Source organism: Pezoporus wallicus, unplaced genomic scaffold (assembly GCF_028554395.1).
Source record: "Pezoporus wallicus isolate ANWC-B61680 ecotype Strahan unplaced genomic scaffold, APGP_CSIRO_Pwel_v1 contig_9789, whole genome shotgun sequence".
NCBI lineage: Eukaryota > Metazoa > Chordata > Aves > Psittaciformes > Psittacidae > Pezoporus > Pezoporus wallicus.
The window spans coordinates 66,754-91,930 of NW_026640314.1; the positions used below are offsets into that span (position 1 = coordinate 66,754).

General features: G+C 40.9%; 1 protein-coding gene across 1 annotated transcript; it reads right to left on the reverse strand.

Annotated features, from left to right (window-relative positions):
* Positions 1-1,480: 1,480 nt before the first annotated feature.
* Positions 1,481-22,285, reverse strand: SPMIP4 (sperm microtubule inner protein 4). Its single transcript, XM_057418339.1, has 8 exons — positions 22,158-22,285; positions 21,184-21,339; positions 13,585-13,656; positions 8,088-8,165; positions 6,901-7,045; positions 4,030-4,093; positions 3,742-3,833; positions 1,481-1,657 (listed from the first exon to the last, which is right to left on the reverse strand). The coding sequence occupies exons 1-8, from the start codon at positions 22,283-22,285 to the stop codon at positions 1,481-1,483; spliced, it is 912 nt and encodes a 303-aa protein (XP_057274322.1).
* Positions 22,286-25,177: the final 2,892 nt, after the last annotated feature.

Sequence of the window (25,177 nt, forward strand, 5' to 3'; positions counted from 1 at the left end):
TAAAGTAATCAGGCATTTGTGTTTCTGCCATGATTCTTTCCTCATATCTCTTTCTGTAAAGGGAAGTCCAGTGGATAAGACTAGCTGGAAGCACGGTTCTGTTCAAGGCATATATTCCGTGTCTGATCCTGGCAGTCTCCTCTATTCTGGTGATTTGCTTGAAGGGAGAGAGGAATATGCCTGATCTCTTAATGGGATGCATTAGGAGGCTGCAATGAAAAAACTCTCATTGAAAAACACAGTGGTATTTTGCTCCCTCTTCAGGTCCTCTGTGGGTTAATTGAATAATCCCCTGTTTAATTAAGCAGTTAAAAACCCCAACACAATGAATGCCGATGTGCTATTTCTGCTTCCCTAATCCCTGCTTGGCTGCAGGTCCTTAAGACATTCATTGAACCAATATTAGCAATGTTCCTGAATTCTGGGTAGCTGCAATGTTTATTTGTCAGCACATAGAAACTAGCAGTTTAAACTGATTCTTTGCATTCTTTTTGCAAAGCCAGTTGCTAATCTGTGAGATACCTTTTCATTAAATCTTCCTTTGCTACTTTTTATTTTCAAAAGTCTTTACAAAAATTATATAAGATGTTTAAATATATTGTATTTGGGTACTTTTCTGTTTGGTTGGTTGTTGTTCACACTTTCGGGCATCCTAAACAGCTCAGTAAGCACAACACAGCAGCACTCTTCTGTCCCTGTCTCTTGCTCTTCATTTTTTTTATAACCACCAAGTTAATGCCTGCTCTTAATCCTTAGCTACTGTATTGACTGCTTGCAGCCATCTAGGGCTAACTCCTGATAACAGATTACATGTTTTCTGCAGTTTACCTGATTCATTCTAAAGCTCCTTCAAAGCCCTGCAAGGATTGCTAAATCCCATTCTTTCTCTACCAGTCTTCATTGTAGTTTAAATAGTCTCTATGGCCTTTACAGTTCTTTTAAACATTCCTGTCTTAGATGGTGAGGAAAAAAAGAAAGAGGAGTCTGAAACAGAAGCTACAATAGGTTTGACATAGGAATGTAGGCTTGGACAGGCCACGGTCAACCTTAATGCGTGAAAGCTTTGGGAATGTGCTATGTCCCTGTGTGTACATGGTAGTGCTGACAATATTGGCCTTTGATTCCCTGCAGAGTAGTAGAGGATCCTTTTGACCTGGAAGCTTGGTGCTTGTGAGGGCCTGCAAAGGGCCTTGTCAGGTCAGTAACTATGATCCCCCACTGCTGTTGGCAACCGTGTTATAGCTCCATTCATAAACTGCATTCTGAAGCAGCCTTTTTCCTGATTCTTCATCTATAGAAGAGCTATTCCCCAACCTCCCTGCTGTGACCATTAAAAATCATCTTATGATTCCCAGCCTAAGTTTATTCCCAGTCAGACTGTAATGCTCATACAGTGGCCTGCCCTTGGCTCACATCCCATTTCTGGTCTGTGCTTTCTGTCACTTTACACTCCTGATCTAGGCTGGCCACTGGTTTTGTTTTACTCAGCATCATGCCTGAGTAGCCGGCTATGACAGTAGAAACCCTGAATGAAGACAGAGGCATCTGAACACTGTTCTTGCAGAATTGACTCATTGGGACATTGACCTTGAAGCAAATACACAGTGCACCCTTCAAGAGGTCCTACCTGTGGGAGACTAGGCAGAAATATTTCTTTCTATATGGAGGAAGTCACAAGATTTACCTCGTCATGTGAGTCTTTTATTTTAGCAGGGAAAACTTATTTTAGCAGGCTGTTGCCTGAAACTAGTGAAATAGCTCTGTTAGGAGTCTCCCAGGTAAAGGGAAGCTGCCCAGACATGTATTACTGTCCTGGCACATAGGGAGCTTAGAGTCAGTCTTTATGCTTTGGAAAAGAAAATATTCTGCTCCACCCCAATTCATGAGCTCTAAATGGATTTAAGTATCTCATGTTCTCTTTTCCTTTCTTCTATAAGCATCTGTCTTCCCATTTGTGGTCTCATAAGTAGTGTGATCATATAAACTGTGACTTGCATTAGTGTGTTTTTAACTTCTTTTAGGAACTGTTGTGAGTGAGACTGAGGATGCTCACTGATGTGTGGCTTTTTAGCTTTCTCAACCACAGTTTGATTCACTGCTTGAATGCTGTTACCCTGTATTAATCATTTGTACTGTTGAGGCTTCAGATACTGGTGCAGAGTTAAAACCACATTACGCAGGAACTGTTCAAGCAAAAAGTACATTTGAGTCCTACAGCCAAATAATGGGTTTCAGCAGTTACTGTGCTGAACAATCCAAGTGTTCGGTATTTATGGTATGTATGTTTTAAATGGGATAATATTGTTCAGATAAAGTAGCACGTGTCACATTAGGCCACTGCCAATCTCACTTTGGAAGCCAGAGGGTAATAGAACTCCTGGTTTGGATTTTCATTTCCAGGGACAAGCTGTTAAAAATGTTCTTTATCGCATTCAAGTGTTCATCATCATAAAGTGAAACATTTTTCATCACACTGGAGAAAAAGCTAGACAGCTTTTCCTTTTCAGATACAGGGATTCAATTATCGGAAACTTGTAAATGCCATTTCAAAAGAGATGTCCTCACTTGGGTCTTGTTTGTTTGCTTGTTTTGGGTGTTTTTTGTTTGGGTGTTTTGTTTGTTTCTGTGTTTTTTTTTTTTTATTCCAATAGAAGTAAAAAAAAACCCCAGGACAATTTGGGGACTTTCTATCCAGGGCCATTTTTGGACTAAGAAAATGACAGCATCTATCATAGTTGCCTTGCTAATTATATGTCTGTGGAGTTTGAACCTGAAAGTGCTGTAAAGCCGGCAGAGCAGGAATCCATTCCTTCTGTTTACCCACAGAATTGCTTGGTCAGTTACAATCAATTAGACCTGTGCATGTACTCTGCATGACAATGTGTAGGTGTCACGGAATGGCTTAAGCCAGCACGGGTAATGTTGCATTAGCAAAATGCAGCTCAACTTGATTTGCTATGCTTATATACCATGTTATGCTTCATTTGCATGAGTAGCATTTAATACAAATAGTGTCTTTTCCTTTTTATACAGGCCACATAGAATGTAAAAATTGTTGAAAACATTAAATGTGGAATTTTCCAATATAGATTTGTACATTCTTTATAGTAAATCGTTGCATTAAAATAGAATCTGATAATGTTACTGATGGACTCTTAAGGAAGAAAGGCAAATCATGTAAATGGAGGAGGATGAATCATAGACACTCTGCCAAACTTAACCTGGTAAGTCAATAGTCTGCAATGGTAATAGGCCACTTATCAAATGCACAATGTGAAATAAAGACAGTCAATTTATGAGGTCAGTGGGGTTGTCCTGATCAACACCAGCTGAACATCTAGCCAGTATGTTTCAGTCTCTGCTGTGCTGCACCATTCACATGAGAGCTGCCAACTTCTTTTATGGAAGCTATTACTCATACTTCTCAAGGCAAAAGGTTGTTTGAATTGCTGTCATATGTTGGTGGCAACTTTAAATAAGATAAAAAATAAGCAGCTAATAACAATAACTTCCTCCCTGGCAAACCCTGAACAAGTCATTAATTCATTGCAGAAGTTCTGTCAACCATCTGTCAGGACTGATTTAGTGTACTGAATTTGTGCCTCTGTTTAAGAGTGAGCTTTGCCCTGTGCTTGAGTATTATCGAAGGGAAGGCTTAATTCTGCTAGAAGAATTTGATAATACTCTTGCCAGCATTACATGTGGTGGAAACACAAGATTCTTAGTAAATGCAGCACTTACTAGTTCCACATCTTCCCCTAGTTCTCCAGTTAATTTGCCAACTGCTTTCACGTGATAGTTATCTAGGATAAGGGGATTCATAGGAGCTCTTCCTTAATGGAGATATATTTTATTGTCCCACATTTTTATAGGTTAGGGAAATAAGAATTAATGCACAGTCCCCTGAAAAATCTCAGATAATTTACAATTCTTGTGGCCTTAATGAATTTCACTGAGAAATCTAGGGGCTAACACTTTGTTGTCTTGCATTGCCATTCCAAGTAAACTAATATAACAAAAAATGCTTGCCTGTGAAGTCCTGACTGTATGCTGTGATCCCCAGAGCCCTTTCAGTGTTTTGTACCATATTGTTCTTGGAGGGAGGTTATGTTCTGGCTCTAAAAGTGGAGTTGGGGGCCATTATCTTTGGTGGATTTGGATGGTGTATTGACCTTTTCCTTCAGCAAACCTAGGAAGCAGAAGGATAAGAAGAAATAGGTAAAGTATAAACCAAATATGTGTGCTGGATGGAAAAGACTATTTTAAAGGACTGAAATAACGTGTCATGTTGCCCTCCCCTCCCCAATTACCTGTTTAGTAAATGCTAATGTAAGTAAAAATGTGGTGGAAAAATGTCTTCAGTAAGGTATACTCCTGAGGTGGAAGGTTGAACAGATACACAATTCAGCTGAATTCAATTTAAATAACTTGAAATCCAGTTCTTCAGTGTAGTCTTTCATTGTAGCTCTCTGTGTAAAAATATACCCAGAGAAGTTTAAGAAGAAACCTGAAAAAAACAAAAAACCCTATTTTGCTCTTTTCAAGATGAACTATATATTGTAAATATTTGTATCCTGGCCAGTGCACAGCCTTCTTAGAGTCAGAGGAAGTACTGACAACCTTAATGGGTTCATGGATTACCTATGGAGAAATAGTTAACATACTCTAATGGGACATCATTGATCAGCATGACAGATGGATCTGCATTTTAAGCTGTAGTTGTATGCTCACTGAAAAGATGTCTGTGCTGATGGAAGAGGTTCTTTCTGTGCACTGCTGTTAATGTCTCTTCTACCTTGGGACACTGACCTCATGGATCTGCAGACAGAATTCATCTTCACAAAATCGGCAGGGTTAGATTAAATCATCCATTTAATCAGCATAAATTAACCCAGCTGTCTTTTCAGAAGCACCCAATGGACTTATCTGCATCACCAGATCCGCAAGGCGAGTTGTCTCAGGCAGAGAGTTGGTGACAAGCAGCTCTGGGCTGGCTCTTACACCAGATAAAGCTGCCTCTGCAGAAGGCCATCTGTCCATGGCCAATTCCAGGACCTCTGGATTGATTCACATACCGGCAGGGAAGTTTCTTCTTGTATTTTCTGTGTGTGATTTTTACAAAGAGCAACAACAAACAGTAAAGCTTGATGAACTGTGAAGCTGGCTCTGAACTCATATTGTCACCATCAGAGGAATAACTGAGTGCTACTAGATGCACTAGAAAAATGAAACTGCACTGCATACTTGGAAGAGCTTTATTTCTGACCCTGGGTCTATCACTGCTTTTTTTCCCGGGCTTTCTGCCTCAGTTTCCCTATTTACTTCGCAATAGTGCTGTTAGTATTAACTACATAACAGCTACACTTGAGTTTTGTAAAGCTCAGATGTAGAATTGTTGCAAAGCTTTTAAATATGACCTCCCACTGGTAAAAGTCACCTGAGTGTGGCATGGGTTATCTGTACCTGACCAGAGATTTCCTTTTGGTCACTGAAAGCTGGGGTGTCCTGGTGTCAGAAGAAGCCAGACTGTATGAAGGGAACAGCAAATGAAGTTGATGTGTTTTCTAAGTGCCAGTGGTGGCACTTCAGCCTCAGCCTAGCACTTCTGAACCTGCTAAGCTTTGCTGGAAATAGGTCTTGGCCTCTGAAGATCCCCCCGTTGTGCAAAAATAGGCTTTGTAAGTCCAGCTTCACACATGATTTGTGTTTCTTAAACTGGTCAATGATAAATGAAAATTGACTGAAAAATGACTACTCCTAGCATGACAAATTCTGTGGAAAGATTTTAGGTTTGAATGGACAAATGCTCCATGAAACATGGCTTGTGTACCTGATTACATACATAACTGTACAGCACTGTGCCGATGACTAGGAATGGCAGCTAATGAATGCAAATTGGCCTCTTACTTAATACTATCAGCTTTTACTCTGGTGAAAAGCTTCTTATCCATGCCAGTGTATGCTTTTTCTGTTTCACACAGTTATTGCCAAACCCTTCCTGGCAAACCCTGCTATGGTACACAGAGGTGCCTGCTGGCTTTCTCCTGTGTAAATTCCCCATAACCCTGAGTTGTCAGCAGCTGCCAAGGACTCCTCATCACTTCATGCAGGTGATCTTTGAAGTCTTCCAAAATTAAGCACCTGTCAAAATCCCAACGTAGTAAAATGACTCCAGGGAAAAGCAGAATAAGAACAAAAATTTCATTCCCTTCTCCTCCAGTATATTATGTAAAACACTTTCAGGGTAAAATGCTGCTGGGGTTAAACCCAAATGTGTCATGATGGCTTACATGGTGTTCTGTAAATAACAAATGTCTAGGGCTTCATCTCAGTCTTTGTAAGGGATGAGCTGTTTTTTCTCCCTGGACCTTGTTCTACCATGTGTGTAATAATAAAGTATATTAAAATATTCAGCTGCAGTTTCAGGACTACCTCTTGTCCTCAGCACAGGTACGGCAGCCATGACTTAGGCCCCAAAATTGCTCGTGTTTGATCCTGCTGATGCAATTTTTTCCTTTCAGTTTCACTGTTTTGGACTGCAGAGAATGATTTTCTCTGGCAGAAGAGATCAGATACACTAAATAATCCGTCTTGCTTTTGTGGGGATTAGCAGCAATGTTAATAGCTCTGTTGGCTTCTGGGGCTACAAGGTGGTCACATGAGTTGGGTTTATTCATCATTTTCAGTGCTGAAGATATCCTCATGGAGACTGCAACTATCAACACATAGAGCTCTAATTTAAGCCATAATGCATAGCTTGACCACTGTTACATTCAGATTTTGGCTCTGTTAAGCTGCAGTAGAGGAGAGTCAGGAGTTCAGTAGTGTTTCTAATTAGGTTTCAAGAATACATGGTAAGCCACAAGACTGCTGTCTTGCCTCTGGTCTTCCTCAGAAAACCATGTCGTTGGCCTTGGTAGGGATATTGGGATGCAAATGCTGATGACTGCTTGCATCGATCGAAGTGTCACAATCCTCAGGTGATCTGGAGTTTGGGAATATGGTGTATCTAGAGCTGTGTGTCTGATAGCGATGAGAAGTAGGAAATTGGGTTGGTTTGAGTTGTCAGGAAGAAGAACAGAAAGAGAATTTCCTTATTTTGCATTTCAGATTTTAACTTTAAATATAACACTGTAAGAACTGGGAGAGATGTGAGAATCAGAAAGGTGACATCTTAGTTCTTTAATCCTCTTGCTTAGCTGCAAAGAATTCACAATAATTCCTTTGCGGCTTTTGTACAGAATCAGTCATACCAATTCACATTTACTTCCACGTGGCTTGAGGGAAGGAAAATATGGACTTCTGATTCATATCTGATTAATAGTAACTGAGTTTGTGCTTGTGAAATCAAAATTTGCCTCTAAGAAGACATATTTTTTTTTTTTTCCAGGGAGGAAGGAGGATGAAGCTAAAATGGGGAATTTTTTGTGGTACTAAGAACCAGGATTTCATGGAGTGCCCATGTTCCTGTAGCTGTTCTTTTCAGCTTTCAGTTTTTTGTGATGGAATGATTAAAAAACCTATTAAAATCAGGGAATCCTGAAATCTTCTGAAGAAAATGAAAGCAGCAGTTTACTCCAGTAAGAAAGCTTAGCACCCTGTTTGGATTCTTCTACGCTTTACCAGAGCTGCATGCAGCAGCTTACTGAAAACAAACACCTTTCCCCAGGGGCTGTATAAAACAAAGTCACAACCTTATACAGGAGCCAAATACATTGCATTCCTGAGGCTATGGATCATGGCATAACAAGATTACCAAACTGGACTTTTCAGAGGCTTCTCTCTCATAAATCTGCTTTATGCATGCTCTTGATCCGTTAGCTGTGCTTGGTAGATGCTCCCAAGGACTTTAACTCCCATTAGGTAAAGAGGCCATGAACAGAACAGCCAAGAAAACCCAATTAGCCCATAGGCAAGTCAGCAAGATCAGAATTTGTTAGGAGAGCAGGTGTGCTAGGCAAGCACTGCTAACCTGCTAAACCTATCATTACGTGCTTCTTGAGAGAGGTATTTTTTCCTAGTTGCATTGATGCTGCTTATTGCCAAGGAGCCTACACTGTGCAATTATGGCCGTAAGAACAACTTGCCTTTTTATTTCGTTAAGGGGCAGTAAGATATAAGTGAAATGTACTTCCTTAGTTAAACTGCCTGGTGGTTTACGAAGTCTGAATTAGGGAGGAATAATAATAGATAAATTACCTAAAGTGACCTGTGTTCATTTGTACCTCCCACATTTTATCTGAATCAGTGTAATCAGTATACGTTAGGGACAAATCAGTATGTAAGCAGCGCAGCCAGTATTCTTACTGATACCACTCATTACATCAGGAATGTTTTGTGTTGCCAGGTGCCAAAGTCTGAAAAGACACTGGGAACAAGTGATGTGCAGAATGTCTTTTTAAAAGGAGTAAGGAAAAAAAAAATCTAGCCTCTTTCACTTTTGTGTAATAAGCTCTATATTAATAGCACAATGGTATGTGCTATTAGAAAAAATATATCCTTTTTTCAGTAATGCAAAACAAAAAGAATCCTGTTTATACTCGCAGAGAAAATACGTATCCATGCCATGCCGCTAAAGTATTTGTATTTTGCCACGGGGACTTATTTTATGCTTCAAATAAATTCGAAGAGAGGCAATCAGATGAAAGCACTAACTTTAAAGGGCAAGAATTTCATCACCGAGTCTAGCTCAGAGTCTCTTGGCAATTGTGCCAAGTCAGAAAAATATCTAAGATTAAAACAATAATTAATTGGCTTAATGGTTCTTTGTGGCGTAGTCAAAAAAAGAAGACCCTGAACTACAGTATTACTGCACTAATCTCAGTGGTTCACCTGGAGCTCCAAAATCTCATGTGTTTCATGAGAAAGGCTTACTTACAAGACCTTGCTTGAAAGGTTCATCACCATGTGGGCAGGAGAGTAGGCTTTTCTATTTGCCCTGTGATCACACAAAGTTTCTTGATTCTTCAAGCCATATACCAAAATCTTCATATTGATAAAGAAAAAGAAATCTTCTGTTTCTCAGTGATGAGAGGGATGTCCCAGATGCATTCCCAAGCAGGAGATGGTGATAACTTCTCAGGGCCCCTGCCCTTGCTCAGTTTGAATACAGAACCATATAGGATATTAATAGGCCCCATGGGACTCCATCATTTCAGCCTTAGGAGTTCCTGTGGGTTCTGCTCCCACATCTGGGGATTACTCAGTAGCCTGGTTAATGATTCATAGCTGTGGCACAGGAGCTGCGTCTAAGCTCTCTTCCAGGTAACCTGTGACTCAAGAGCCGCAGCTTGGCCACTCCATCACTGAATTATTTTCCACAAAAGTAGGTGTTGCACAGTTGCAAAGAGGAAGTCTTCTCCCTTGCTTATTTCTTACCATACTGATGTGGGTGTTCTGAAAATAAACTTCAGAGTTTAAGTGCCAGATCAATTTTGTTCATACGTGCTGATACAACATACAGAAGTCATGCATTTCATTGTGAAATCTGTGGTGTGATGCTATGGGACTCAGTGCAATCAACATAAGGTGTGATATCTCACAAATTACCCTGCCAGCATAACTCACACCTCAGCTGAGCTGAACAAAAGATCTACTTTTAATGTGTGATGCTACGAAGATAGCACGGCTTAAACAAAGTGTTGGATTCCGACAACCATTTGTACATTGTTACATCTATAACAACCTGGTACTTCTGATTCAAGCTTTGTATCTGTCTTGAAAATGGAAAGCTTTTGCAGACAGAGCCATACTTACAGAACAGCAATCCTTAAAAGTTTATTCCAGAGATACTTCTAATTGTTCTTCCATTTCTACAGTTAGAATTGGTGCCGTATGTCTACTGGTGCTGTAGACATCTTACTGTTTCTTTTCAATTCGCATTGTGTTAGAATATTACAATTAACAATGCAAATATTACAGTTACTACAGTAACACAATGCGAATTGAAAAGAAACGTAAGTATTTTCAGTTTCCATTTCTGTTCGCACCGTGTTACACTGTGAATTGACACATTCTTCACTGCATTCATTGAACATGTTCCTGATACAAATAGGTATAAATAAGGACAGTCACATCTGCTTTGTGCTCTGGCATGGCAGAAACACTTAAGTGCCTTTATAGAGCACTTTTCATTATAATATCCAAATTTAAGGCAGCAATAAAGTAAGGATGAACATGCATTTTCATGACTCTTCCATGATTTACAGGAGCTTTGTGAGCTCATGTTGTAAGAGCCAGCAAAGCTTTGCATTTTCAAAAGGGTTTTATCTTCATACAAATCCAGGGAGTGGTCCAGATGGACACCATCCCATTTCCTCAGTCAGGAGTGCACTGTGGTCACTATTCAAAACCTATTTTAGATAAAATAGATATAAACCAGTTTCATGTGAGAGAGTATCCTACGGAGACACTGGCTTTGCCTGCAGTAGTTCTGCATCTCTCCTCTGGTTGTAGTGCAGAGCACCAGGTGCAGAGACACACTTGCCCAGTAATGGTAATAAAAGACACACTGTGATCTTCGTGAGGGGCTCCCACTTACCACTATTTTTCCTCTCTCTGACACATGGTAAGAGCCTCTGAACTTTTTCTTCTCTCAAGTGTGGTGTTGGCCTGAAATGGATGCAGTGTGGGGAGTCTCATGATCTTCATCTTCTTTTCTAGATCAGGTCAGAGAACTTTTCTGTGGCTCTTTCCTATTAATTTCCCACATACTCCGTAAATTATGAAGATGATAAGATGTATCAGTCTTGCAAATTTTAACAGGAATGAAATTATGGCTGGAGAATAAAACATTTCACATGTGTAAATTGGCTTTCTCTGCAGCCTTCTTGTGAAGGGAGGGAATCACTTACCTTGCTTAACCTTAAAACCTGCTTCGTCAGGGAGCTGTAGGTCAGAGAACCACCAGAGGTTGAGGAGCTGGAGGACAGCCAGAGGAATGTAAGTGCTGTGTGACATGATAAGCAGTGAAAACAGATTAAATCTCACATGGAAAAAAGCCAGTTTTCATTCATTCTGTGCTGTCATTACACTCACAGAAAACCTCATTGGTGTGACTTGTCCATGGAAGAATAGCTGCAAATGCTCTAGTCTGGTGTAGTGTGTGTATATAACTAGAGTTCTAGGGCTGAAGGATGTTTTTCAAGGCCTTTCATGATTTTTGCAGTCATTTGATGTGAGTTTGAGGACTCATTACACCTTTAGAAGACAGGAGGCAACTACTTTCCTCCCGTACATTTGACTGGGAGGTCATATGTATGTGGCCCACTGCTAAAGCACTTACAAAAGCACATCTGCACAAACCCAGTTATTCATTCTAGTGCAAAACTGCACAAGGATACATAGTGTGCTTACTTAAGGCAGAGGCATAGTTGTTCCATGAAAGTGTACAGAGTTATTGCAAATACCTGGTAATTAATTTCCCACAAAAGACAGTAATGGCTGGAAGGAGCCCTCACAGGCTGTAAGGTAAATAAACTGAGTGTTAATAGCTCCCAGGTAGGACTGCAGAGCACCACTCGGAGGGTATTTTTCAGGAAAGTTTTCATGTGGCTGTCACCACTTAATAGTCCCTGGCAGCAGGAAGGCTATTTGCTCTGAAAGTCCTTGGACTATGAACGTAGAAGGGTGGTTTTTTGCATGTGTGTGTTTCACTTTTTGATTTAAAGGGTATATTCTTTCCTTAAATTTAAAAGTCTTTCAAAGATCAAGAATATACAACCTTATAGAAAAGGAAAACACTCCAACTAGGACAAAGCATAGACCATAAGATATTTTTAGGTACCTGGCATGTTTTAAGTTAAGTTGTGAGTGCAAAATAATGTGTGCGCTGTTGATCAAACAACCAGAGTCCAAGATCATGTACTTTTCAGTGTGTTCAGGGACACAGTTTGATCTACTCCTGTGTAAAAGTTCCCTCCTCCTTATACAGCTAGCAGCAAACGGGCATAGAGTCACAGCAGTCCCTGCTGGCTTCCTCAGAAGGAAGCAGATATCCAGAAAGGTGCTGTGATCTTTACCTCGGCCTGTGTGCATGGATGATCTGTTCTGGTGAGCAACTGGCATAAGAAATGCTCTTGCTAAGAAATGAATGAGTCCCAAAGCATCCTTAACCAAGGTGCATCTGAGGTTGGCCAGCCTACGAACAACTGAAAACATTCTAGCCGTGCACAGAGAGTTTTAATTTTACTCTCCAATTTGCCCGTATTTCTGCTCTTTCAGGGGTGCTAATATAAAAGTCACATAAGAGAATACTCCACTAGCAAGTCCCAGTGGATCAAATTGTTCCATCATTCCATTGCAGTCAATGGAGTTTTCTTGAGGATCAACTCAGTAACAAAACTGAACCACCCAGCTTGACTGTGCAACAGGAGAGTGCTCACTTTGCATGGATGTTGGTTTTAAAACAACTTTAAAAGTGCTCCATTATGTTACAAAACTGCGTGTGACAGTTCTTGTCACTTAGTGCTTAGGAAACTTGTAGGAAGAAACTTGCAGGGAAACTTGCTACTTCCTTATAGCATGTAATCAAATTCTGCGGAAGCAGCATAGCCAGTGCCTCTAGTGCTGGCACTAGAGGCACTAGAGGTCAAAGGCCTCAGCTGTCCTAGCACAAAGGAGTTTTGGCTTGTACACGCTGATAGGTAACTCATTTCTGCTGGTGTTGCATGCTCTAATGAGGTAATAGAGAGAGAAGCCTGCAAAAAACAGTGGATTACAAAGAGCAGGGTCGCAGGTTTCCTTGTGCACCTTCTGCAGCCTGTTTATCATTAGCTCTCCTGCTTTTCTAGAGTGCCTGCTTTTATACAGAATGGGGAACAGGTACCTCTCATGCGGAAGGGCTGAAAGGAGAGCAGTGGAGTCAATGTGCCTCACCGTTATCTCAAAGATAACTGGGAATTCGTTGTAAAATTATTTTCGAGTTTCTAATATGCTCTACTGCTAATATGGGAGGTATAGCTTGTTCATTTCCTGCTTTTGAAGAATTTACCCTTACACGTTAAATTACCTCAATCTAAAATCTCGGTAGTTTCATCGAATTTAAGCATTTTGCTGGTGCCATCAAGTGGCAAAATGTTGAATTGCAGAATTGCAGCAGCATCCAAATTCACAACCTGGTATCTTAAAACAGCAGCAGTGAGGAAAATAATACTTGCCAAGCCTCCTCCGAAAATACATCCCTCTGTATAGATACACACACCAGAAAACATGGTCTAAAATGCACATGGTGTTGTGGTTACTTCAGTTGCTTCAGTTTGATCTGAATTCTAACTAGTGGAAAGGCTAATATTTTTGAGTATTTCCTAGTTGATAAGTATGGACAACCTGCAGAGCAAACTCAGAGACCCTTGCTGAAGAGACACTAAACTGGAGGGTCACAATGCCATACTCTGAATTTCCTTCACAACTGTGTTTGCTCTGCTTTGTTACTAATCTGGTTTTGGAGACCATGGCCCTTCAGATTTCATGTGGTGTCTGCACTTCATATCACATGTGTGTACTATCACCAGAGTGGAATGAATGTTCAGTTTGCTGTTTTATGCACTAAATTCACAATCTGGTTAACGCACAATTTAAACTTACAGTTCACCGTTCATACGCACGTCGCTTTTATTCTGCTGAGTGACATCACAGTATTGCTCGGTGGGAAGGCCTCTGTGCAAAAAGAAAGCGTAAATTTATAAGGCTTATGCACTATTTGCTTATAAATAAATTGATATGTTTTTGTCTTGATTTCTCAGATACCCTTAATATCAAAACTCATAGGTGTGTGGAAGTGTGTCCTGGGTTTCAAAATCAAAGTTGTGCAGGACTGGATCTTGAGAGGTGCTGAACACCCATGCCTGAATCCAAGGCTCCTGAGAACACTGATCATTTCCCCCTGTGAAAGCCTGACCCTTACAGCCCCACCCCATGCGCACGTAACACTCAGTAGGAGCTGTGGGAATGCCTCGAATGGATGCATGTTCCAACTTTTGGCTCTGTGAGGAATTATTCCTACATTATAAGGATCACTTTCATCTCTTTCTGATGCCAAATCCAGCCAAACTGCACGGTGCTTTTCACTGAACACAGTCTAAAGAGAAGATGGCACCAAATATGTCTTTGAGTTTAAATAATGGAAAAACAAAGCAGTTGTTAGCATGGGACATCAGGTAAAAAAACCAAAACACAACCCCAAAAACAACACAACAGAAGAGAGCAAATGGGAGTGTCAAAATGAAGGAAATGCAGTTGGAAAAATCAGCCATAACCAGTAGGATTTTCCTGGTCTGACCTGGCCTTGCTAAAGCTGAGCTTCACCCAAAGCATGTAATCAAGTGTCTGTTACTGAAAGAAATGTGTGGCCTTCACTGCATGGCTGAAGAAAAGATGCTGGTTGCAAGAATGGGAGAGAAATGAGGCTGAATCAGAAGGTTTTTTTTTTACTTTTATGTCTGGTTTGCGAGCTCCCAAAGCTTGGGGGTTTTAGAGCAATCCAATAGGAATATGCTCATAATATTCCAGGTATAACCACAAGTTCAGAATGGTTATTGTCTTCCCTTCCTCTTCAAGAACTTCCCCATATTAACACAGTCTAGCATAATGTGTGTTTCTGTGCCACGATGCTGTCAGTTGAGCAATGCAGGCATCAGTCTTCCAGCTGTTGTGCAAGGCTGTGTTCAGAAGTGCTGAGCACGTCCATGTTAAACTAAAGTCACTGAGGTTCCCTTCCTTCCTTCTCTGCCCCATCACACCATGGTAGCACTTGACTTCCATCCCAGACGTCAGGTCCCCTGCACCCTTCTGGCAGGACACCTGGTGCTGAGGGTACTCCCCTATGACAGTGCCACAGGAGGGTGCTTCTATGGTGCAGCAGCGCTCACTTTAGAGCCAAATTCAGGGATTTTAGAGGTCTGAATTCTGTTCTGGGTTGATCAATGTATATGTAAGATTGCCATGACACAAATTCTCCTTCCAGCATTAAAACGAAAACATACTAACCTGGAAATGCTCAGCCTTTGACTAGTTTGACTACCGTGCTTGCACTTTTCACTGCTTTTGTGTTTGATGCATTGGGTGGCATGGCTCACTAAGTAATACTAATGAAATCCAGAAGATTTGACATCTTTTGGAGCAGTGTCTCTGCAAAGTGCAGTGTTTCAGCAAAATACTGTGTAGAGATTTGTGGGTACTAGTATATCCCCCCATTAATATTTTGGGAATTGTGGAAAGAGTAGATTCCTAAATTGCCCATTTTTGGAATGCAGATGTTTGTACATCTCGGGCTAACCTGCTAGCTGTCGGTTGCTATTCTTGTTAAAAACACTTCACTTAAACATTCTGACTGTGAGAAGACCTTGGCCAAGGGTCTACACCACTATCACAAGGCTACCATGTTCTTTAACAGATGTCCGTGGAAACTTATCCTTTGAATTGCTCTCCAGGAAAGCTTGCAAAAGTGAAGGGATTCCATGAACTCTATATCTGAAAGAAAAAATAAACACAAACCAAAATGTCTTTCAATGGAAGCAGCAGTGATGGCTACCTGATATCTTTTAAACAATGACAACTTGGTTGGATTTTCTTGGTGCTTAGTTATCTGAGCCTTATTCTGGGTGAGAATTATTCATTCTGTTATGGTGAACTGTCACTAGGAGAAGTACAGTGGTGACTGGCAATTGTTTGATGAACTTGAATCAAGTCTATTATGTTTTGATCAGTGATAGGAAGAAAGGTGATAGAAATGTGCAGCACATACATCTTACAGTGTAATTGAGTCTCAGCTGCTAGCATGTAGATACCTGCACTGGCCCTTCAGTACTGCACTCATACTGGCATATGGGCAGTGAATATATGCAATGACACAGATGAAAGCTTTAGCATCTAATTCACACTGATTTCAGCATTTGTTATTTGTGCCTTTGAAAAGCTCCTCTCTCCATCTCTAGAGAGGCATGAGAAACATTACTGTTTAGTAGCTGTAATTCACACTGAATGCAAGCTGTGTCAGGCACTTCACATGGGTGTGCTAGTGGCTGAGGACAGTCAGTACATTTCCGCACATCTGTGTCATTTGAGATCAAGCAGTTTGATGTGTTTAGATGCGTGTTCGCCTTACATAGTTTTGATTTAGTGTTGTAAAGATTGACACCAAAATCACAGAACGTTTAAAGGAATACTTCTTGCCTGCAAGAAGTACGTCATTGAGCTCGACTAGGAAGAGATACCCATCAGTTATTTGCCAGTACAATGTGTTTGCATTGTACAGTGAACCAAATACGAATCTGGTGAGCTATAGACTACTGAAAAGCTTTTCTAAGTTTCTGAAGGAGCTCAGTCATCCATTTCTTCTATCTAAAGCCTTATTTCCCCTTTTTGAAAGTAGGCAGGCAGATGCCAAGTCACCTGCATGGCTGTAGTGGTTGTATTCATTAAGCTGACTCTGAAAACATTAATAAATCATTCCTGTTGACTGCTGTCTATAGGTTATTAAGTTGCAGTCCTTTACCTTCGGCAGAAAGAGAAGCATTGCACACAAAGATCTGATCATCCATTCAGCCCAAACAGACTCTGTTAAGCTTAAAATGCTTCCAAGTCTCCTTCTCCTAAAGAAACATTTATAGCTAATATTGATCCAGTGATACTGAAAATCTCAAGGACACAGATGAAAGTGTCTCTGCCCAGAGAATGTCAAAAAGGGCTAGTGAACAAAGTTTTAGAGTGCATCATGAGCAGTCGGTAAGAACCTCAGAAATATAGTCAATGTAGTCAATTATTTAGTAGAAACTATCGCCATTTCTAACTTCCACAACTGTAGATTTATTCTGTCAGTAAGACAGAAACTAAGATTTGATTTTGCTAACAAATAACATAAAATCTCAGGTGAAAGAACACTGGAGGACTTGAGGCTAATGATGGAAACTGATATGTATGAAAAAAAAAAAAAATAGAAATTTAGGTTAAAAAAAAACCCCAAGAGTTTTAAGCATCAGGGAGGTTCAGCTTTCCAGAACTTTAACCACTGCAGGAATTCTGCCATATCCTGCCCCCTAGCTAACAATAGAATTGTGCCTGTAAAGTACAGTAAAACTGCATTGATTCCTGAAACTTCCTGAATACACACTGAGGACTGTGAAAGCAAAATGCATCTTCCTGTAGTTTTAAATTCTAATTTTAAAGTTTATCTCAGTCATTCTAGGCCAACTTGTAATCGAGGAAAAGAAGTTCAAAAGAGGAGTTTATCAAAGAATAACATGATAAATGTTGGTGATAAGTTTGCGAAAGGTCCTCATTTATTCCAAATTAGAAATAAAATATACATGCTTTTATTCTTTATGAGTGCTATTTCAGGAGATTTTGAGCCCTAAACCTGCATATATATACATACGTATATAGATAGGTAACATATTTTAGCAGTCCTTTTTTCAGCTGCATTTCCCAGGGAACTGACAGACTACTGCACAGAGCAGAAAGCACTTTCTTTCCTTAAAACAGAAAGAAAAAATTGTATTTTGCCAGAAGAACGTAACCATTAGAAAATACTTTTAGTAACAGGGAATGGATATCAAATAGTTTGAATGGAATCATTTTCAAGTTCTGGTTCTAGAGTGTTGGGTGGTCTGCTATGGTGTCTACATGAGCACTGTGGGAATCTTCTACTGATGACAGATTCAAGTACTAGTGGCTTGCAAAGACACAAATGTTAAGAGTTGTTGATTCATGATCTGGAAGTGGGCAAGAAACAGAAGCCAGACTTCCATTCCAGCAGGACTGCTGTGGGTTTGGAATGTAATGCAGTTCTGAGGCCATGCTATTCAGACCCTAGCAGAATTTCCTATATATCCAGCTTTCTGGTAAATGTATTTTTGGCTGCCAGACTTACAGCTGGGACCTGTGACTAGTAGCTTTTTTTGTCCCTGCCTGTTGCACATATAGGGAGGTGCCACACAGTTCACAGCTGCTTTTTGCAGCTCAATCACAGTAGCTGCTCACTGAGGCAGGGATCAACACCACCAAATCCACAATGTATATACAGACTTACACCCATCTGCAGTCATACCCATCATACCAACACCAGCTCCACTGATAGGTAGTAGTCCGTACCCCTTCATCAAAAGGGTTCTGAACACATACATCCCATGTCTCTGCAGCTGCACTAGTCCAAAGCCACCACACAAATCCTAAAATCTGCCTTCATCTCCAGAAACAGTTAATAGCACAGCATTTCCAGGTGGCTGGCTTGGGAATCTCAAGTTCCCAGCCCTTGACACCTGTATTTAGCAGTAGGATACAGAACAAGGGTTAAGGCATCCCTATGAACAATGTTCTCTGGACACTGTCCAATGCATGCAGAAGGACATCCACTGTCTGTCCATTGCTGCTCCTGGCAAACTGGCTCAGTTCCTTGGCAGAAGAAGCCAAGGGGGGTATAGTGCAGTGAGGCCACTCCAGCTAGAGGGCTGACAGTAGGTGGGGGAAGACAGCAGTAGAAGAAAGAGGATGAAGTCAGGTTGAGCCAGGTGCTGGCAGGACCAAAGTTCCAAGTCCTTACTCATCCAGGAGAAGTCACCCACAAAGGAAATCACTGGTTTCCAGGGTGATGTCTCTCCAAAGCAGGAAACGTGATGATTCACGTTTCATCCCCAGAGCTTTCAGAAATCCATGGCTAAGAGAATGAATTATCTCACTATGAGCCTCTTGATGAGGAAGAGTTTCCAGTGGGAGAAGGCAGGTATGTATATGAAGATGATACATTCATGTACTGATGAATGACACCTAAGTAAAAATTAATTTCTAAATGTAACAGCCTTCAAATACTGTGTTTACTGTGCCCCAAAGAGATATTATTCCAAAACAGGAGACAGTATCTGGGGAGTAGCTGCTCTTATCTCAAGTTTTATTGTCTCTCTGTCTTCAGAAGAAAAGGTTAATGGGAAACTGTGTGTCCTGGTTTCAGCTAGGATTGTTAATTTTCTTCCTAGAAACTGTTACAGTGCTATGTTTTGGCTTTAGTCTGAGAATAATAGGGCAGAACTGTGCACTAAGCCTATGTCCTTGTTCAGTGCAGTGCACTGTGAGTATGCTTTGGCCTGTAATCTGGTAGTATTTGGTATCACAGTGAGAGGGTGTTTGGATCATTTGAGGTGACACACGGTGAGGCAGCTGGTGATGGCAGCAGACAGTTACCTAGTGCGTGAGAGGGAGGATGTTAGAGCACAGTTGGGAGCTGCGATCTGAGACATGTAGGTGGTGTGCTGTTTTACCTCTCCTGAGCAAAGCGGTCAATAGAGCCACAAGCCAAACCGAAAGCCAGTTCATTACAGAAAGTTTAATTGGGAAGAACTGAGTAAAGTCATGTGGGTGTCAGTTCAATTCTTGACAAACCGCCTGAGCCAAGACCATTTCAAATAAGGCATGCAGCACATCAGCAGGACTTCCCTGAACTGCCACTTCTTATTCCCATTCTTGGAGATACCAATATTATTTGCTTAGTTCTTGTGTGGGGTTTTCACACCACCCTTCAAGACAGTTGGACCTGGCCACTGGTGGAGTTTGGATTCCGGTTAATTGACTTGCTGGGTGTTTCTGCCCTCTTGTGTTTGACAGGCATGGTGATAGATTTTGGTCTGGTTTACTTTCTTCTGCTGATCTTTCCTCTCAGTGTGGCTTTTGTTTGAGTTGAATTGGCATCAAAATAAATGGATGTGTTTGAGAAGAGTGTTTTTGTTCTGGTGTTTCTTTCACCAGCCAGGGCAAAATTAGCTGGAAGCCCTGCTTTTCTTGGAAAAGGAGTGTGAAAAAGCTGGAAGTAAGTCATTTGGCAAGTGATAATACATAAATAGCTTTTCTGAATACCTATTAAATGCACTGTTGTATTGCTATTATCCAGTAGTGCCAGTAATTGGTTTATTATGATTTTGGACCACTGGTTTGTTTTTAAAATGGATGAGTTGGCTGTCACATTAAAGTGAACTGCACTTTAATGTCGATGCCATGTACAAGTGATACAGCTGTACCAGTAATTCCCAGAGTTCACAAGTTTAATATATTCTGAAAAAAAAAAAAAAGTATTTTCTATATTTCCTTTTCGCGCTTCATGGTGTCTGGAGCTGGATGTATGGAAAGGCTCAGCAGAGCCTTTTCCTTCTTTCATTTATTATTCAACTGTTGAAAAACTCTGTTATTTCCTTCCAAAAAAATATATGGAAGATTTAGAGTTGTGGTTTTAAGATACTATGGGAATGACCTGCCTTAGCCTGCCTTAGTTGTTACTATAGAGGGTGTGCTTAGCTGGAGGTAAAAGGGTGAGGACATTACTTCTACCTGCTAAATCTTCACACAGAAGAGGTCATTCAACATGTAAATCTATCAGTACCTAAGCTGGGTGTATCTCTGCCACCTGCATCTCCAAGTTAGTGAGTTTCTTTGAGAAACAGCTAACTGGGAGCACTAAGGTCCCTGAGACCTCTCTATATAGCTCCCTTACCAGGCTACATCAGGACAGAGCTCTTTTAACCTTCCAAGTGACTAATGCAGAAAAGATGACGATTTGCAGAGGTAGTTACTAAACCAGTACCTCCTCTACACTGAAAAATTATATGCTTCAGGTGGTGTAATGTGACATAACCAGTGGAAAGGGAAAATAGAAAGGTCATTTCTAACTGATTAAAACTGTGTTTCTGTTACCTTTGTGGTGGTGTGCTGAGATAAAGTGAGAACAGCTCAGCTAAATAGGGAGAAAAGTAATTTATCTAATTCATGTTTTCCCCCTAGTTGTGATGGAGAAACTAGAGGGATGTGAGCATTTCAGCGGACTGAGATGTCGTTCTCCGGAATTCTCACTGATTTTGATATCTATGATGCTGTGAGAACTGCACATGCAGCTGGATCCAAATGGAGCCAAAGCAAGCTGCTTATTGGACTGAGAAATGATACATATTCTAACCCTTAAGCCAGTGCTAAAAGGCAGAAGTTAGAAAGCATTGGTATCCAGCTTAATACAAAGAAATGCTTTATTGAGGCTTTATGTCAAATGCCACTGTGATTTCTTTTTTTAATTGTACTTGTTCTAGGCATAGTTATTTAAAGGTGGAAAGTTGAGCGTGACCAGACTTCGTTAACATCGAAAGTTCAAGACGTAGCTTTCGTAAAGCTAACCGTGTAGTTCGCGTTTTCGTCAGCCCTCCAGCACCCTCTTACGGCAGTTCACAGCCCAGGTTCTGTCCACGATTCGCCTCAAAATCAAGCTTTACAAGGGATGTTCTTTCTGCCCTCTCGTGGCCACAGGTCAGTTCTGCAGCGGCGGGGATTTCAGACCTACATTGCGTTTTGGTAACCGCAAACGTCTTGCTTTTGCTTTAGAGAACACACATAAAATTGTGTATCTCCGGGACAGTTTTTTCCTGTATACAGTGCTTTTATGTACATCTTTCATTTGAGTCCAGCAGTTGGCTGTTTGGATTGTCAGATTAGCTACACACAATTTCCTTAGTTTTATGTCCTAACCCAGAATATGAAGATGTGACTTGCATGTTCAAAGAACCAAGTAAGAACCATTTCTTTCCTGTCAACTAAGGTAATTTTAGTTCGTTGGTCTGTGCCTCACTTTTGGCCTGCTTACATAAAAAACGCTGCATAATTGCACGTGACGGCTTCTTTATGCTTTCACTGATTCTTTGGTTTACTTGTAAGTTAAATTGCACTCACTTTCCATGTCATGTCAATCAATCAGTAAATATATTGATTAATTTAGATTTATCCCAGTCTGAGGTCAGGATCAGGCCACACTGCCTGTTTATGTTGTATCCTGTTTCATTATCCCTTGTATGAATAGTGCTATCAAATACAGGCTTACAGAAGGTTGTATCATTTCAGTTAAGACTGCTGCTTATCACATTTTTCTGACAAGTACACAGAGCCAGAATAGGTAACACATGCATGTACAGTGATGTCTCTAGTGCTTGTCAGCTGGTGAGGATCTGAACAAGAGATTCTGTAGCAGGCATGTGAGAGCATATAATGCAATAATGATTTAAGAAAGCAATTATACAAACCAAGAATAGATTATTCACAGTCAAGGTAGTACTAATAAAAGAGAATATTTTGCTATTATACATTGATAAATGGAAAAAGAAAGCCATTACTTTATACATTACCTGTTAGCTTTCACCTACATGCCCCTTTCACAGTCAGCCCAAGATACCATCTCCTCATCTCTGTGCTTTCTTGGGTAACTAGGAAAATCCCCACTGCACAGGCACAGCCTGCGCTGCTGTTGTGCTAGTGCCAAACCGTGCACCATCTGCGCTTAGCAGGGAAGGAAGTAAGACCAGAAAGAGTTTATCACTAGTTATACATTTGAGATGAGGGTGGGCTCTGCAATCCTCCAGGCCACCCCAGGGATTCATAAATTCATATGCAGTATAAATGTCTGCAAGAATACATTTTTAAGGAAATGTCTTGAAATATGGAACTTTGGGAAGCGTATGGCAGTGGCTGAGCTGGCACAGGAAGTAGCTTCTGAAGCTGGTCTCCTCTTTTGACTCCCCTGCTCTTTCCACACAGGACTGATACTCCAAGAGCAATTGAGAATCCTTCACACTTCTTTTCAAGATCCCATAAGCCATATGTGATCCTAGTATAACTACACTATAGGTACACTGGTGTACCTTCACTGATATTTAATTTCTTCACAGGTATTTAAATTAAACTTGAAACTTCTCTTTCATAGCTGCCAAAAGAAATCAGCTGATGAATTAGGCACTGTCATTTCATTTTAAATCCCTCTTGAGAGAGAGGCAAACTTGCAGCTCTTAGAATTGATGATGATCTCTAAGGGCAAGTAGGTACTTAGTCAGAAAGGTAACCACACTTAAAGACAGGCTCAGCATCCAACATACGGTTCTATTTTTTCTTTAAGCCTGTCTCTTCAATAGCAGGGTTCAAAGGAAGTTTGTCTCTACTGTGTTAGGAATAAAATTCTCCGTATTGGTCATATAGTATAGTTAACTCTAAAGATTTTTATTATCCCAAGATAAAGATGTATTTTGTGTACCCACAGAATTGAGCATCTAAGAGAAGCATCTGATCTTAAAAAGTTCCTCTCTGTTTTAATTCATTCCCTAACCCATTAAATGGTCCAGCTGATCCCTCCTGGGAATGAACAGCACATGGGCTCATCAGACCTTACTGCCTTTGTTCAGCATTGTACTGGGTTTGCATGGCAAGGCTTTAGTCACAGTGAGGCTACAGAGGTGGTTTCTGTGAGAAGCTGCTAGCAGCTTCCTTTACATCTGATAGAGCCAATGTCAGCTGGCTCCAAGGTGGACCCAACTGCTGGCCAAGACCGAGCCCATCAGCAACAGTGCTAGTGCTTCTGGGATAACATAGTTAAGGTTGGGAGGGAAAGAAAACTGCAATTTCAGCCAGAGAGAGGAGTCAAAATATATGAGAGAAAGAACCTTGCAGACACCAAGGTCACTGAAGAAGGAGGTCAAGAGATGCTTCAGGTGCCGGAGCAGACATTCCCCGGCAGCCTGTGGTGCAGCCAATGGTGAAGCCTGTGCCTATCGTTTTCAATATATTGCAAGAGATAAAGTAGCTGGATGTCATACTAAGGACAAAGAACATAGTAATTGATAAGTGAGGTAAAAGTCAATTGTTATGAGCATCAGAAACAAGATAAAGATATACAGCGCAAAAACTCCAAAACCAGAACAGGTGTGCCAAATATGACAAAGCAGGGGGAAAGAGCTAAGTGGTCAGTAAGTTCCAGAAGATGGAAAGAGTTAAAGCACAGATTTTTCTCATCCATATTTTATGCTACTAAAGATCTGAGTGGCATTAGCTGAAGCCCTTCTACACCTTGTGTCATCAGAAGAGCAGCGCAAGTGTGAATTGGGTATCTATGGGCTTCCATGCATTTGTGCTAGATGTATTTTAGTGGGTGTCACTAATGAAAACATTTCCAATTCCTCATAATGTGTACTCTTCAAGAGGGGGCAATTTTTCAAATGCCTTGTTCAGGGTTTGGAAGTTTCTAGTGGCCTGTGATGCCCAAGGCTAGCCCAGTTGTCATCCTTTGCAGAAAATGCAAAAGGTGGTTAAAAAAGCAGTTGAAGTGAATCTAAGACTGAGAGATTTTGAATGCCGGATGCCCAAGTCTTTGGCTCCTTCTGTGAGTAAAACAACAGTGTCTTTTTACATTCCACTAAATCTGTCCAAATGTTATATTGAAGTCAACAGCATGATGAGCTCTCGGACTTATAAATTAATCAGTGGGTTGTCGGTGTCCTCTCTATAAGCTTAAGTCAGAATCTAAAATAAGCCTGGTGTTGTTTTTGCATGGAGGCTTTAATACCAGACATAAATATTATGTGGATGACAAGGAAGGCTGGGAGCTCCTGAGCCCTTCTAGAATTCCTGCTGGTAAGCCTCGATAGTCTGTCACTTGATTTACGTGAGTTCTTTCCTAGCTTTTTCCCAATTCGTGAATAGTATCTGTATATGGATAATAAATAATCTGGTGAGTAACATCTATAGCAGTGTATGTTGCCTGTCGTGCCCCTTCTCCTCCCATTGCACTATGCAGTGATTGTTTTCTTGGCTCACACACTTTCAAGCCAAACAGAAATTTTGCAGAGCATAGCATAATTCCTTCTTTATGTACTTTTCACCTAGCTCTTCCTCTGCTGAGGGAAAATAAATCAACAGCCATCTCCTGTATCTGTGCTGTGGAGCGTGCAATAAGAGGGCAACCTAATTTTACCTGCTGCTGGGCCAGTGTTTGGGCTTCTGCTTTCCTCCCATAGCAGCCATCATTAATGCCAATTGATGTGTACCCTTTTCCTGTTGCTAGGTGATACGTTCCTTGCAAAAGCAGCTTCTATTGCTGCTCAGGGATTCTCACAAATCTTGTTTGCTCTTGGGTTGCATGATGTGCAGTGTGGTTTGCAGAACCAGAACAACACAAAGTTCAGGGCACCTCCTTCTGCTGTTCATTTGACTGTAAATCACTAAAAGATCCCCATTTTTCAAGACTAAAGAAAGAATGACATCCTGTTCTGGTGGCAGGCAGTGACAAGATTTCTACTTCATAGGCTGGGTCTTCAACTTTCCCCTCCGCAAATTGTTGACCAGTGTCCTTCAGCATGGACTTGGCTGCAGTACCCAAGTAATGCTACAAACCTGGTCT

Excerpts from the sequence above, each read along its gene's own strand:
- SPMIP4 (XM_057418339.1), bottom strand. The coding sequence starts at position 22,285 with ATGGTGCACGGTTTGGCACTAGCACAACAGCAGCGCAGGCTGTGCCTG. Across the intron at positions 21,340-22,157 it reads GCTGACTGTGAAAGGGGCAT|CAAAAGCAAGACGTTTGCGG; the intron begins GTAGGTGAAAGC and ends TGTTCTCTAAAG. Across the intron at positions 1,658-3,741 it reads TAGGGGAAGATGTGGAACTA|AAAGAAATATTTCTGCCTAG; the intron begins GTAAGTGCTGCA and ends TCCTCCATATAG.